General features: G+C 61.5%; 1 protein-coding gene across 12 annotated transcripts; it reads right to left on the minus strand.

Moving 5' to 3' along the window:
• Positions 1-702: 702 nt before the first annotated feature.
• TPM2 (tropomyosin 2) lies at positions 703-15,449 on the minus strand. Of its 12 annotated transcripts, none has more exons than XM_063319768.1 (9): positions 15,226-15,447; positions 13,390-13,515; positions 6,866-6,999; positions 5,681-5,798; positions 5,488-5,558; positions 5,163-5,238; positions 4,446-4,508; positions 4,047-4,116; positions 703-1,005 (listed from the first exon to the last, which is right to left on the minus strand). In XM_063319768.1, exons 1-9 carry the CDS (start codon positions 15,337-15,339, stop codon positions 923-925), a joined length of 855 nt encoding a protein of 284 aa, XP_063175838.1. In that variant the 5' UTR covers positions 15,340-15,447; the 3' UTR covers positions 703-922. The 12 variants fall into 12 exon arrangements, with proteins under 12 accessions (XP_063175838.1, XP_063175835.1, XP_063175844.1 ...); XM_063319765.1 differs by lacking the exon at positions 5,163-5,238 and adding an exon at positions 4,640-4,715 and having other exon boundaries at positions 15,226-15,446; XM_063319770.1 differs by lacking the exon at positions 703-1,005 and adding an exon at positions 1,013-2,252 and having other exon boundaries at positions 15,226-15,449.
• Positions 15,450-15,696: the final 247 nt, after the last annotated feature.

Genomic DNA, 15,696 nt, shown 5'->3' on the forward strand with positions numbered 1-15,696 from the left:
ATGACTTTGGGCATTCCCAGGAAATTCAGCCTGTTTTGGTGACAGCAATGAGACACATCCTGCTGTTCTTCTCTTTGTATTGGAGAAAATACAGCAAGCCAGGAGCAAGCTTCCTGAACACTTTGGGAAATGATTGTCTACTGCATTAGTACTTGCTAGTTTATACAGCTGTCCCTCAGCCAGGCATTCAACGACTGGTAATAGAAAATGCAACTAGCACACAGGGTATGCGGCTCACCCCAGAGCTGGAGAAGACCCTGATAACTAATAATGTGTGTGTGCACGGTCACATGCTTGTATGCATCCTCAGATGGCATTATAAACATGAAGCAGACCCCATGTGGAGGTCAAAGACCTTGTGTGTTCCCCAAGTGCCGGGCAGGTAACATGCTGGCTGTGGAAGCGGATACACTAATGACATATGTATATCACTCTGCACTGGAAGAGGATGGTTAGTCTGTAATGAACTTGAGATGTGGAGGTTTCCTGTGCATCCCAAGGAAGCAATGGAGACAAGGGAACACAGCCCAAACTGTGTGCGTTACTGCTCCCAGACCCCCACGGCTAGAGAGGACATCCTTAAGCCGGCCATGCTCACCATAGACTCAAGCTCCTGCAGAGCTTGCACAAACTCAGCAAGGAGACCCCCACCATGTCTCTCAGAGTCCCTGCATGCCCACAAGAACCAAGCACACCCATCTGTCTTGTCAAACTGCTTTAATTTGGACATGAAGACAGGACAGAGCCACTCAGGCTGTGCACAGACAAGATGCCCCCAAGCCACGCTGTAAGGCTGCAGGGCTTCCCTTCTCAATGGATGTGTGGATTTGGCCAAGACGCAGTTCAGCTGATGACGTCCTGAGCGTGCCAGTGGGGTGCACGTGTGGGGTAGGGAAGAGGGAGGGGGGCTCCCCAGGGCAGCTCAGAGGTTGTTCAGCTCCAGCAAGGTCTGGTCCAGGACCTGGTGGATGCCCACATTCTCCTCTTTGGCACTGGCCAGACTCTCTGTGAATACAAGAGACACCCAGCCACACACACAGACACAGCACCCAGGTGCAGCCAGACACACACACACCACACCAAGCACAGACACACGCACACGGATGGACATTTCAGTCGCCTCCAGCCGAGTGGGGTGCCCCTGTGGACCAGAATCCACACAAGCAGCCCCATTGTCAGCAGGGATGAGCCCAGCCGCTCCAGGACCCGCTGGGGCAGCCAGGCCAGCCAGGCTGGTCACTGGGGGTAGGTGATCCCCACTCTTCAGCATTTCCATCTTCCCATGGTGCCCCATTGCCCATGGCCAGGCCTTCCGCAGTGCAGATACCGCTGGCGGGTACCATTTCCTGGCCAGCCACCAGCATGTCCTGTCCTGGGGCATCACGACCATCCGGCTGTGGGCACGTGCACAAATGCTTGGCCAGCGAAAGAGGAGAGCCAGTGCCTGCTGCGTGACCCAGTGGTGCTCCATGAAGAAGAGTGAGACAGCAGCCCAGGAGGGAGGGCAGAGAGGACAGCAGAAAGAGAAGGAGCAGAGCTAACCAGGCTCCAGGGACGAGCTCTGCCAGGCAGCCTGCTGCCAAGGCAGCCTCCTCCAGTGGTTGCTTCCAAATGGCATCCTCCTTTCCTCTAGAGACAGGGATGGGACGAGAGCTCTGCCCACCCAGCCCCATCTCCCAGCACTCACAGCTGGGCTCTTCCCTGTCCCCTTCCCCAAGTTTGGGGCAGTGAATGCTGCCAGGTCCCCAGCTCTTATTCCAGCACACCCAGCACCCTGCAGGGACCCTGCTCCAAGGGGATACTCCCTGCACAGTTTGGGGTGACCAGAGTGAGGAGGAAGAGGCTGGCCGCCGACTGCTGGGACAAGGGGAGGAAGGCAGCAATACAAGCTGCCGCATCACTCCCTGTCGGGGCCAGGCTGATGCCGGGAGACAGACATCTATGGGCGGCCCAGGACAACACAAACCCGCTCATTTCTTTCCCAAGAAAAAACAATCAGCTCCAGAGGGGCTCCCTGTCCACCCTGAGCAGGGCAGTTACCCCCAGGGGGATAAGCCAAGGCTCCACACCCCACCTAGCCCCAGCAGGGAGCGGGCAGGGGCTCCCAGCCCCGAGCCCGCCTGGCCGAAACAGGGCAGGGAGGCTGGGCTGGGACCGGGAACTCTGGGCAGCTCAGTTGTTAAGTTCAGTAAGGATGACCCGCAGCTCGTTAGTGAGAACACGGTTTCTCTCAGCCTCCTGCCGGGAGCGCTCTAGAGAAAATGGAGACGTCAGCGCAGCAGAGGGAAGAGAGAGAGAAAGGCAAGTTAGTGAAAAGAGACAGTGCTCCCCAAAGCCCTCACTGGAAATCCCGCAACCACCCAGCCATCGGTGGGGACGAGCTGGACTGGCAGAAGGCAGCCAGTCCCAGGGCAGGGACAAGGTTGTGGGTCCGTCAATTTGGGAAGTGGGTTCTTGGGCAGGGTAGGATGCTGAAGGAAGAGGAGGAGGATGATGATCAGGGACCCATTTAAGGATCGCTGCTGAAGGGTAGGTAGGGTCAAGCCCCTTCATCAAGGGAGGGTGATGCAGGAGAGATGCCAGGGCTGAGACCGCTGCTTGCAGGCAACGTCTGGGAGTGGGGACAAGGAATGGACAGGACCAGGTCTAACCATGCTATTTCAGGCCAAAAGAGTCATGGAGAAGATGGCACGAGATGAGGAAAGCTGTGTATGAGAGCCAGGGGGTGGCAGGGGTCATCCCCTGGGCCGAGGCGCAAAGGGCCCCATTCTGCTCAGCCTGGCAGCACGGGAGCCGCCCGGGGTTCAGCCACAGCCATCCCGGGGGTCCCGCGGCTGCAAGCTGCCTGCAACCACCTCCTGCCACCTGGCTGCTGGTACCCGCATGAGACAGGCAGGCGATGAGGGACAGAGCAGCATGAAGAAAACAAAGGAGAAACCAAGGAAAGAAAATGCTTTATTGAGACCAACTCCGTAACCCAGAGGGACGGAACATAAAAGAAAAGTCATGAAATGCAAACTGAAGAGCGATGTGCAAAGGACAGAAGGGAGGCAGGGATGAGGGAGGAGGTCTGGGTGCTGCCTGCCTGCCTGGGGAAGGGCTGCCTGCGGTCAGACCGAACACTATCCCCTGGGCCTGAGCTTTGGCGGTGGAGGTGCCGCTTCCCCTGTGTGAGTCCTTTCCACCCTGAGCCCAGCAAACAGCACAAAGGGGCTTTGCTGAGGGAGATCTGGGGGGCAGGCGGCCCCCCAGCTCTGGATCTGCAGAGTCCCCGGTGCCTGTGCTGCTGGGGAGCCGAGGAGGGAGCTGCTGGAGCAAAGGGTTCCTGGGCACAGACCTGTTCCCCACTGGGCAACACTGGGGCACGGACCTGCAACCACATGGGCACCGTCTGCCCAGCGCGTGGGGGTCCTAGGGGCTGCTCCCCTGCCCCACCAAACACCCCTAAGCACCTCGTCTTCCCCCAAAGAGGGGGTTTGCAGGAACACCCCAGCCGGCTCCTGTCCCAAAGGAGCCAACAGCCAGGCTCAGGCTAAGAAGGACAGAGGAGGACAGAGCGGGCAGGGAGAGCAGTGGGGCGGCCACACAGGCAAGTGGCCGAGCTGGGGAGGGGAGAGGCAGGTGGGGGGTGCGGGAAATGCGGTGCTGGTGCCCGGCGTGGGGCTCAGAGGGAGGTGATGTCATTAAGAGCATTGTCCAGCTCCTCGCTGATGGCTTTGTACTTCATCTTCTGCGCATACACTTCGTCTGCAGGCGGGGGGCAGGCGGTGGAGCGAGAGAGAGTGGCTGTGAGCGGGCAGCCGAGGGCAGCAGGAGCGTGCAGGCACAGGCGGCGTGGATGCGGCCCTATTCCACACCCGAGGGCAGAGCCCAGACCCCAGCAGCTCTGCGCTGCCACACCAGACACCACAGCATCCAGCTTGCCCCCTCCCCCGACCCTTGCCCACCCCCTCACCCTGGCCAAACCCTGTCTGGCCCCACCAGAGGCACATCCTGGCAAGTGTTCCCCCGGAAAAAGGGACACAGGGCCAGCGGGGACATTTTACCTTCTAGATCATCGATGGTTTTCTCAAGCTTCGCCACAGACCTCTCTGCAAACTCCGCCCGGGTCTCAGCCTGTGGGAGCACAGCAGGAAGAGGGTGAGCTGCTGGGCACAACAGGGATGGTGCAGGCTGCACTGCACCCCAAATATGCCCCGTCTGCATCTCTAGTACCCTTCTCCATGAGCCCTCCCCTGGGAAAGGCAAGGGACAAGGGCCCCACGGACCCCCACACCCTAAACTTGCGCCAGCTGATGGGGGTCATCCCAGACCCGGGCACCTGCCATGCTGCAGGGCTGCATTTTGGGGAATGGTGAGAGAACTCAGGCATAATGGGGTCAAAACCCACATGGGATAGCAAACTCATGCCTGCACCAATGCAGCGCTGGCCCCACAACCCTTACCTCCTTCAGTTTTTCCCCTAGAAGCTTGATTTCCTCCTCGTACTTGTCTTCCTTGGTGGAATACTGCAGAGACAGAGACAGGCACCTGTGAGCCCCATGGGAGACCTCCATCTGTCCTTCACCCCAGGAGAAGACCCCAGCACCCCCAGACCCCATGCACTCTGCCCAGCCCTAGCAGCCCCACCAGGTCCTACCTTGTCAGCCTGGGCCTCCAGGGACTTCAAGTTGTTGGTGACAATTTTCAGCTCTTCCTCTAGGTCACCACATTTACTACATCCCAAGCAGGGGCCGCCAGGAGGGAGAGCAGGGCCGGGGGGCAGGAGAGAGTGGGGAGCAGAAAGAGCGGGTGCAGGGAAGGGGGAAAGAAAGAGAAAGAACAAGTTGAGAGAGGAGAAAACTCAGGTGCAGGTGGAAAAGGAGCAGAGCCGCCGCGAGCAGGAGCTGCCGGGACGCGTCCATTCATCCGTTCCTTGTGCCTCCTCGCACGGACACCCCGTGTATCACCACCGGCTGGGCTCTTGCCAGCCCCGCTGAGAAAGAGGGTGGGCACAGAGGGATGGAGGAGCGTGCCCAGCCTGCGCCCGCTGGAGGAGGAGGCAAGGGGAGGTCGGTGGTGGAGGCAGCGGTGCAGAGAGGAGAGGTGGTTCGCACAGTTTGAGAGACAGCGACAGAGAGAGGGGGGCTGCTGCACGTCGCCTCGCACCCCTGCCCCAGTACCTCTTCCTCTGAGGCAATGAGAGATTTGAGAGTCTGGTCCATGGTCCGGAGCTCTTCTTCCAACTGTCTCACTCGGCTGGGGTGGAAGAGGGGCACCCCGGCAAGGGGACAGCAGAGAACAGGGTCAAGGATGTGCTGCCAGCAGGCCGGCATCCCCCTGCCCCCAGCCTGCGAGCCCAGGGACCACCCCGATGGCAGACTCTGACACTCCCAGGGAGAGACATCCCCGTCTCCATGCAGACATCCCCGTCCCCACAGCTGCCAGGGATTTGGGGCAAGGGCTGTGTTGGACCCCCCGACGCTGCCCGCCAGGAGCCCCGCTCACCTCTCTGCCACCTCTGCCCTTTCCTCTGAGCGCTCCAGCTCTCCCTCAAGGACGACCAGCTTGCGGGCAACCTGTTGATGGCAGCAAGAGGCACACGTTGGCCCCATGCTTGCCCCAGCTGGGGCCACAAGGCTGCAAGGAGGCAGCTCTGGGTGCTGCTGCAGGGTCAGGACCGGGAGAAGGGGGCACACACCTCCTCGTATTTGCGGTCAGCCTCCTCCGCTATGTGCTTCGCCTCTTTCAGCTGCATTTCCTGGAGCTCCATCTTCTCCTCATCCTTCATGGCCCTGTTTTCGATGACCTTCATGCCTCTGAGGAAAGCCCAAGACAGAAGACGTTACTGCTGTGTGTCGAGGTGGCACCTGCACCTTCTGCTTGCCCTCTGTACCCTAACCCTGCCATCCTCCAACTCCAGAGACATGAGAAGTTGCGTGGGGATGCCAGCACTCACTGGCCACACCATGCAGTTGGGTCACACCAGTGGTACCCCAAGGATGCTCCTACACACAATTACAGCAGTGGAGCTGGCCCCAGGGCTATGTTCCAGAATGAGGAGATGTGGCTATGGTGCTTCTCAACCAGGCAGGTCCTGAACACATCATTTGGAGGGAAAAATGTGTGCAGCCCAGGATGAGCCAGCCGCAACCTCCACAAAAGCAGCCTGACAGGCCAGCAACCTTTAGGAAATGCTAGAAAACATCCCATGTTAAAGCCTTTTCTCATTCAGGGATGATGCTCACAAGCAGGGGATCACCAAACCCCTGCGGTAGGGACTCCTGCAGACTCTTCTCCTCTCACTCAGATGTTGTTGCTCAAACCAGTCTTTGCCAATGCAGGGAAGAGCTCACGTAATTGTCAGGAACGCCGTGACATGTCCGGGCACTCCCATACAACCCAAGTGCCCTCGCCTGCACAGATCCTGCCCAGGAAATGTGTTTGCTGCAAGGATGGGGTAACATGTTTTGCCGGACTGTTTTTTTGAATGATGCTGGTTCATTCTCAAAAGCTGACCTTAGTTCCCAGGCACAGAAGTCCCCTCCTGGGCTGTTGTTCAGCCCTTGAGTGTAGGAGGCTGCTCTGGGGCAGAAAACAGGCTCCAAGCACCCTCTGGCTTTGGTTACAGCCTGACAGTTGTGTAAGCACCAGATCAAATTTTTTAGGATTTTAGGGTGCCCTAGAAACTTCAAAGCCTTTTTAAGAATGCCTGTATCTGGGGGACTCCTCTGCACTATGGCTTTGCTCTCTCCCTTTGGCATCTGCAGGAAAACCAACACAAACCTCCTAAGGTTACTTCAGAGGGACCTCACTGTGAAACCAAGGGTGTTGCCTGCAATCACTGGTGACCCAATGCCACCCCCACCGTCCCTCCCCATCACACCTCTCGCTCTCATCAGCCGCCTTCTCAGCCTCCTCCAGCTTCTGCAGGGCGGTGGCCAGGCGCTCCTGGGCTCGGTCCAGCTCCTCTTCCACCAGCTGGATGCGGCGGTTCAGAGAAGCGACTTCAGCCTCAGCCTGGGGGAGCAGAAACCCCTCGGTTACCCCAAGTCTTATATGTATATATAATGAAAGAAGGATTTTCAGTGGTTACTTCTCCATTTGCTATCCACAACACCCCTTGGCATTGTGCAACATGCCGGTGCTCGCTGGAATGGGATGCCCAACCACGCATCCCCTTGCCTTTCTATAGGGACAATGGGGTTTTCCCCATCACTAGTGCCCTGTTTGATGCTGGGTCCTCCCGGACATGCAACCCCAGCCCAGCACGTGCAGCCCCTTCGCCATGTCCTCGCACCTCCAGCTCCTGCCCCACAGAGGGACAAGGTGCCTTCACCGGCGCAGGGTGGCCACAGCAGCCGTGCCGTCACGGGGATGGTATTTGGGGTTTGCAGAGCAGTGAGTAAAGAGGGAGGAATGCCCTGTGCAGCTTCGCTCCCGAAAAGGAGATCGGAGCCGCTTGTGGATTTCCTGTTTACGGAGGCGGCAGAGCGAGGCGGGAGCCTCTCCTGTGGGAACCCCCCCAGCCCTGCGCAACAGGGAAGCCTGAAGCCCAGCACATTCCACCCCCAAAGACGATGCACAGCACAGTGCCAGGGGCAATGGAGCGAGTCGCCCTCGGCGGGCCGGCTCCCGGCCAAGCTGCGGCCGCTGGGGCCCACGGGACCGGGGCCCCCTGCTTTCCCTGGCTTCCTGCGCGCAGGGACAGGAGCCGGGGCCGGCCGGGAGCGATGGCCCTGGCTCCCCGCCAGCCCCTCGACGCCTGGCCCCGTGCTCTTTCCATTTGGTAAAGGCCTCCTTCTCCATCGCCACCGCCGGGAAACGCTGCCTCAGCAGCTCCTGGCCCCGCTCCCCGCCTGGGGCCGTGGGGGTGCTGCGGGGAAGACGAACCTCAGGGGCAAAGGGATGGGCAAAGGGATGAGACCTTGCCGCAGGGTGCAGCCCCGTGCACCAAGGCGCAGGGAAGCACGCACCGACCTGGGGGATAATGTCTCCTGCTTATTGACAGGCTGGAGCAGGCCTGGCCGGCTGCAGCGCCTGGCCTCATGCTCCAAGCAACGGGAATGCCCCGGGGGACATCGGACAAGCAGGACGACCATGGGAGCAGCGAGGGGCTGACACCCTGCTTAGCCCCGCTAAGTGCCCACAGCCCCCTGTGGCAAACCGGGACAGGCACAGCCGGCACCTCTCCGAGTGGGGCAGGCCGGCGGCATGCCAGGAGGGTGGCCAGCCCCACGGCTGGCACAACAACCACCTCAGCCCCATGAACACCCTCTTTCTGGGCTCACCGAGCGCTTTTCCCCAGCCAGACCACCCAGCGGGGAGCTGGGGCTGGTTCCCATGGGGTGATGCTCTGCCTGTGGTGTCTGCCTCACCTCGTTATATTTTTTTTTCCCAGGGAATCACCCCCAAAGTGGGTCAGAGCTGCTGGGATGGACACTTGGGAACATGAGCTCTCCGGCAGCGCCCAGTGACCGTGGAACCTGATCTGTGGCTGCAGGAAGGGGCCATTTCCTCCACACACAGCCCGAGTGACAACAGCCCGGGTACCGCACCCAGCTCTGCCGCTCCTGATATGGTGAGGATGTCAAAGGAGTGGGCATAGGAAAAAGAAAGAAAAAAATACCACCGGACCCAACAACAATAAAAAAGCCAAACCAGGAACGAGCTGCAGCCTGGAAATGCTGTCCCACTGCCACAGAGTGGAAATTTTGGCCAGTGGCAGCGCGAAGGGGTGCCTTGTCCCTGCAAAGGGACACGCTGGACAGCCGAGGAGCCTGTGAGTGCTGTGGTGAAGACCCACAGAGCCCGCTGGAAGCCAGACAAGAGCCTGGGCGTGGGATTTTTAGCCATGTACGCAGGCGGCCTCCGAGGGAGGGGGTCCTTTCCCAGGATCTATCTGCCCGACCCCCAGCAGAGCCCGGGCAGAGGCGGCCGCTGACTGCTCCCCCCGCGCCAGGGAAGCCCTGGGGAGTCCCCGCCGCACCGAGCATCCCTCGCAAGACCCACGGAGGAGGCGGCTGGAGGAGGCAGCCCGGAGGAGGAGGAGGAGGAGGAGGAGGAGGAGGAGGCGGCAGGGACGCTGCCTGAAGCCCCCCACCCCGGCGGCTCTGGCCAGCAGCCGCGGCGCTGCCATGGCCCCCGGGGGCAGCCAGCGCGGCTACCGGGGCGGGTGGGGGCGGGGCACGGCCGGGGCTAGCCAAGGACGCCGGCGGCGGGTCCGGAGCCGGTGGGGCATCCCGGGGAGCCCCTCACCACCCCTTCCACGGCGGCCCTTACCCGCTCCCGGGCCTGCCGCTCGGCATCGGCCTCCCGCTGCAGGTGCTCGGCGCGCTCCTCCGCCTCGTCGGCCACCTGCTGCAGGCTCTGGATCTTCTTCTTGACGGCGTCGATGGAGCTGATGCTGGCCATGGCGGGGGGGGGGCTGCCGGCGGGGAGGCCGAGCCGCCCGAGCCCTTTGTGGGATCCGCCCGGCTCGGGCAGGAAGCGCTCAGGCAGCGGCCGCTCCCGCCGCCCGCCCTGCCTCCATCCCTTCCTGCTCCTCCTCCTCCTCCTCCTCCTCTTCCTCCTGCTGCCGCCGACCGGCCCGGGCCGCCGCTCCCCGCGGGCAGCGCACGCAGACACACCCCCCCCTCACCTCACCCCCGGCAGGGGACAGGCCCCACATCAGGAGGGGTGCACGGTGCCCCCCACCCCACATAGGACACAGGGTGCCCCCTCCCCGGGCAGGACGCGTAGCCTTCCCCAAGCAGAGGTCGCTGTCCCCCGGGTTCCCCCCCGCAAAGCAAGGCTTCTAGGCTGGGCACACTGTCCCCCCACCCCGGGCAGGGTGCACGGCGTCCCCTCCCCCTAAGCAGATGCACAGTCCCCATTGCCAGGGCACATGGTACCCCCAGACAGGGTACACAGCATGCCCCAGGGTATGGAACACAGTCCCCCCCAAGGCAGGGAACATGGTGCCCCCCAGGCAGGGGTGCACAGTGCCACCACAATTCCACAGAGCAATGGAGAGGAGCGCAGGGAGTCCCTTTCTCTGGGGAAAAAAGCAGCTCAGGGAGTCTGTGAGTGACAGAGCCTGGCCCCTGTGAGCCCCCATGCACACAGGAGCAGTGTACCCACCTCTGCCCCCCACCTCCCTTCCTGCAGAGCTGAGGGGAATCATGGACTTTGGCCCTATAGGGGCCATAGGTAAGTCAATGAAAGGCATGAGGGACATGGGGCAGAGCCTCCTGCCAGCCATACCCCCAGGGGACCTGGGGCTGGAGCCCCAGGCCACAGCCAAGTCCCCAGCTGCCATCCTGCTCAGCCCCTTGGCATCCACTCCCCCAAGTGAGGACCAGGCTGGCCGCCCCATAGATACCCATGGGGCCCACGGAGCCCCCTGCACCCCCTAGCTGCCCTGGGGGCTCTGCCCCACAGGGGAGGCCAGATCCCAGCTCCCAGATCGGCACCCTGGCCGAGGCACTTGCCCTGATCCATCAGGAGAGGCCGGTGCTAGTGGCACTCAATCCTCCCTTAAGGAGCTCTGACAGATCCCGGGCAGCCCCGGCTGCACTTCACACCTGCCTCCAGGGATGCCAATTCCCAGGATGACCCTGCTGGCTGCCCTCGGCTCCGGGGCCAGGGGTCCTGGGAGGGGGGGACACCTGGCCACAGCACCGGCAGCGCTTTTCAGCTCTGCGTCCCCCTGCCAAGCGGCGGTGGAAGAGGCGGTGCTGCGGGTCCCCTGGGAGCACATGGCTTCGGGGATTGGCTTTGGTCCCGGCCGATCCTGCCCTGCTCCCGACACGACGCCTGGGTGCCAAGAGTGCTATCAAGCTGGCGCATGGGGGCCGGAGCAGAAACGGGGGTCCCCGGCAGCAATGGGGCAGGGGCAAGCAGGCTGCAGGGGGCAGGATGGAAGGCAGGTTGGGGGGCAGCCACCCCGTTTCCCGAGGTGGCCGGGCTGGTTGCCTCCTGCTCTGGCCCCACCCAGGGATGCAGTCACTTCCCAGCAGAGCCCCGTTCCCTCCCACCGGCTCGAGGAATCGCCAAATAAGAGCAAAGTCTCGGCTGGGGAGAGCAACCGGGGCGGGAACTTGGGTGAAGCCTTCGGGATCATGGCCTGAGAACATCGGAGTTTCCCTGGGCCCTGCTTGAGTGGCCAGGGACAGGCCACGGGCTGGGGACACAGGGGGCTGCAGGGGGCTGCGTCATGCCCAGCAGCCCCTGCTCGCATCCTGCCCTGGGCGCCGTGGGCTGTCCCTCCTGGGCGCAAAGAGGTGGTGGGGCCACGGTGGCCGGGCAGGGCTGCTGGGAAGGGGCTGCCAACGACGTGGAGCTGCCGAGCATGGGTCAGTGCCACCATCTGCCCCCCCCTCCAAGTACCTGGGGGGGGTCGCATTTGCATGCCTTAGTGCATTCCTTGCAGCCTTCGTGCACTGCCACCCAGTGCCAGAGGCAGGGCAGTGCCAAAGGAAGGTGATATTTATTCTTTTAAGGCATTTTTTGACATTTTTGCAGAGAGCAGGAGCCTGCCTGGATCGCTGTGATGGGCCCTGACCTGTCCAGGGGACGAGGACACTCCGTGCTCACAGGCACATGTTATTCTGGCAGACAAGGGGGGCACAGGGGTCCTGGGGAGGCGGGTGGGTGGGCTCCGGGGGTCTACCCTGTGCTACCTCCGCCGGAGCCGGGAGCTGCACTGCCCCAGGGAGGAGGTGACACCAGCCTTGGCATTTAGTACTGTCAGCGCATTCAGTTCCCTAGCGCGGGGACCTGGCGGCTCCCAGAGCCCCACACATGGCACAGCCTGTCCAGGCTTCAGCATGGACCCTGGGCCACTGTGCTGGTGATGGGCTTGTAGCCCTGCCTGCGGCACTCGCCGCAGCCAGCCTGCCCTCCCTCACGCTGCTCCTTCTCCATGCCCTCCCCTCCAAACCTTCCTTGGAGGGGTCAGTGCATCCCATTCCCCATATCTGCTGGGATGGGACCCTCCACGCTGAAGCCTGCAGACTGGGCGAGCTGCTGTGGACCAAGAGTGGGGACAGGCACCCTCCCTGCCCAGTATGGCAGTCGTACAGCCCCCTGCCAGCAGCAAACCACTCTGCACCCCATAGCCTATGTCTGCGCAGCACCACTGTTTGCCCCTTCCTTTGAGCCCCACACCAGAGACATCCTGTCCACGCTCAGCCAGTCCCCACGCTGAGTTAGCCTCATCCCACACCAGCATGGATCCAGTCAGACCAGTATGGACCTCACCACACACGGCAGCTGCGCTCCCCGGCTCAACGTGTCTGCCCCATGCCAGGATAAATGTGCCCTTCCAGAGGATTTCCAATGTTTTAACTACTTGGTTTAGTGTCTAACTAAACTGGGGCAGGTCCATAGGGCCAGCAAACAACGCTGGGGAGGCCTCCAGCTGCTCCCTAGGGGCTCTGGGCCACCCCAGGAACTTGCGCTGCTGCTACTCGTCCTTGTCTTGTCACCCCTGTCCTTGGCAGCCACCTTGGAGATTTGATGCATCTCCCCATTTAGCTCCATAAACCAGCTGGGATTGAATTTTTTGTTCTCAATCCTAAAAAGCCCGGCTGTGCCCTGCTGGCCATGCTCCAGCCGGCTCCCCTTTAGCTTCTCCTCCAGTTTCCAGGGTTGGTTTTCATCAAAGAAGGACTGGCTATCAAAAGGAGGATTTATTTATAGGGTGTCAAATACCCTGTGTGGCACCGCAGGTCGTTATACCCCGTTCCCAAGCGTCTCCGTGGCCGCACACAGCTGTTCCACCCTTCATCCTGGCCGGGCACAAGCCAATTTCAACACCTTCCTAACATCTCCCCATTGGGATCCATTTCCCAGGAGACACATCAGTCATGGCACTAAATAAAACTCTTCCTGGCCTTCCCCTTCTTAGGGTACAGGGTGGCATATCAGGCCCCAAAATGACCGAATCCCCCCCCCCACGCACCCTTCCTTGCAGCCAGCGCCTGGCAGCTGGCCATGGCCAAGATCTTTTTTCCATTTCTCTGCCCTTTTTTCTTTCCTGCCATAGTTTAGCAAGTGCCACGGTGTTCTTCCTACAAGCCCTGTGGAGGCGCATGCCTGGGGACCAGCGACACAGCTTGGGACGCTCATCCCCGTCAGCTTTGGGGAGCCAGGTGGGCAGCTGCCTGCGAAGCTCCAGGCAGGACTGGCCGCCCGAGCGGTGCCCGCCACAGCTGGTCCGGTCCCTGCACCCTGAGCGGGATCCGTACGGTCCCTGCCCTGCACCTCAGCCTGGTCCAGTGTCAGCGTCGCAGGAATGGGATCCTGACAATCTTCCCCACGGACGCTTTCCATATAAGGCCTCCCTCTTCCTTCACCGTCCCCCCCCCCCCCGGCCCCGAGGTCTGGCGCCCGCATGGGGGAGGAGTTGCTGGGGCGACTACGTACGTCTGTAGCTTTCTTCTCCGCCTGCTCCAGCTTCTCCTGGGCCTCCTTGACAGACTCGGAGTACTTCTCCACCTCATCCTCCGTGCCCTTCAGCTTCTTCTGCAGGCCCTGCTGTTCTTCCTCCAGCTGGGGAAGGGATGGAAGATAGGTGTCAGGGCTGGGGGGGGGACGGCCATCCTCCTCCTGGGGAAGCCCAGGCTCAAGGCACAGCAGGAGCACACAGACACGCTCCATCTGTCAACTTTGGGGCCACACGTCCTTAGGGAGCCCTTAGTAGCCCCAGCATCCCTGAGCCCAACGGGGGTAGAGGGGTTGTGAGCTACCTCCATGTATAGGGGACCAGAGAGGTCCTGACTTAGGGACATAGCTCTGGGGGGTACCGAGAAGGTCCCCATCTCTGTGTGGCTGGGGCGGGAGCACACTCTTGTGGTGGTGTGCCTTCCCCCTTTCACACCGGCTCCTGCTCAAGCCATAACCATCAGTGGGAGGTGTGATGAGTTGCACCTGGACTTTGGGGGGATGGCTGGCAACACAGGCAAACACTGTCTGGAGTGGGGACCTAGGTATTTTATTCCCATGCGAATATGACTATAGGTCAATTCTCTTACTCTATAAATAGTGGACAGCCCAAGAGCCCTTTGAGCTCTCCTGCATGGCAGCGGGCTGCACGCCAGAGTCTCCCCTTGAGTGGGGACGCTCGCTTAAGGTTCTACTTCTTGAGGCTGAGAAATTCCTTGCTGCAACAGATTCTCGGTAAGTGACTAATAGCATGCTAAACTTTGAAATCTTAGCTAAGTGATATAAAGGATTGATTGGGCAATCCTTTAGACATAAACCGTTGACCAAGTCTGGGACTAGGATTGGATCCAGCCGCCCCTCGGCACCTCTCTGAAAAGGAGTTTAGAAAGCAAAGGGGTCCATTCTGAACCTCGTGACTCCATGGGAGGGTCTCCCTGACAGCTTGTCTGACCCTGTCCTCTGTGCAGTAGATAATCAAGTGAGCTTTGCCATCAAATCTCATAAAACACTTTCACATTCACTACTAACTTTGTTAAATCACTGTTTTATATTAATAAATATTTCACTACCGTCTTACGAGTGAAGTTAATCTCTACGCATGTGACAGCTGCCCCCAAGGGTCTCCCGGGAAGAGGGACAGGGAGATGGCAGTGGGGTGTCCCACCAAGATAAGGCATATAGGAGGGGACCAACATGAGTGGTCAAGCGCAACAGACTGGAGCGCTGGTTCCTGGGGACAGGCACCCAGTGGGGTGAGGTCCCAAGGATGAGGACCCAATGGGGTGAGGTCTCAAGGGCTGGGCATCTCTAGAGCTGGGATCCGCAGGTAGGATACCCAGTAGGGCAAGGTCCTCAGGGCAGGACAACCCTAGGACAGAGGTCCTCAGGCTCAACACGCAGTGTGGGGAGGTCCCTGGGTCCGGACACCCCTAGCGCGGGGTCCCCAGGCTGGACAACCAGCGGGACAGGGTCCCCAGAGATGGACACCCCTAGGGCAGAAGGTCCCCAGGTGGGACACCCAGCGGGACAGGATCTCTGGGGTTGGACACCCCTAGGACAGAAGTCCCCAGGCTGGACACGCAGCATGGGGATGTCCCTGGGGCTGGACACCCCTAGGACGGGGCCCCCTGGGCTGGACACCCCTAGGGCAGAGGGTCCCCAGGCTGGACACCCAGCGGGACAGGGTCCTGGGGCTGGACACCTCTAGGACAGAGGTCCCCAGGTTGTATGCCTTGTGGGACGGGGTCCCTGGGGCTCAAGACCCTTAAGGCGGGGGTCCCCGGGCAATGCTGGGGGGCAGGTCCGTGGGACACTCACCTGCTTGCAGCGGTCCTCCGCCTGCTTCTTGTCGGCCTCCGCCTGCTCCGCGCGGTCGATGGCATTCTCCTTGTCCAGTTTCAGCATCTGCATCTTCTTCTTGATGGCCTCCATGGTGGCGGCGGGGCGCTGGGCGGCGGGGCGCTGGGCGGCGGCGGGGCGCGGAGCACCGGGGGCGGCGGCGGGAGCACCGGGGGCGGTGGGAGCACCGGCACTGCGCTCCCCGCCCAGCCGCACCGCCTAAGAGCCGGGGAGGGGCCGTGCCGGGCGGGGGCTGCCCCGGCACCTCCCCCGCCGCCCGCCAGCACCTTTTAGGGACAGGCTCGCCACCGGCCGCCGCACCAAGCAGGACGAGGGGGGGGACACCCCCGGCGGGCACCGTCGCAGCCCCGGCGCTGGGCATCCGCGGGGGCACCGGGGAAGGGACACACCGGTGGCACCGAGCGAGGCACACCCCGGGGCAATGCTCTT

This window comes from Chroicocephalus ridibundus, chromosome Z (assembly GCF_963924245.1).
Source record: "Chroicocephalus ridibundus chromosome Z, bChrRid1.1, whole genome shotgun sequence".
NCBI lineage: Eukaryota > Metazoa > Chordata > Aves > Charadriiformes > Laridae > Chroicocephalus > Chroicocephalus ridibundus.

Coding starts and splice junctions, on each gene's coding strand:
- TPM2 (XM_063319768.1), bottom strand. CDS start 15,339: ATGGAGGCCATCAAGAAGAAGATGCAGATGCTGAAACTGGACAAGGAG. Junction 4,509..5,162: donor TCATTGCCTCAGAGGAAGAG/GTACTGGGGCAG, acceptor CTGTCTCTGCAG/TATTCCACCAAGGAAGACAA. Junction 1,006..4,046: donor AACCATCGATGATCTAGAAG/GTAAAATGTCCC, acceptor TTGTATTCACAG/AGAGTCTGGCCAGTGCCAAA.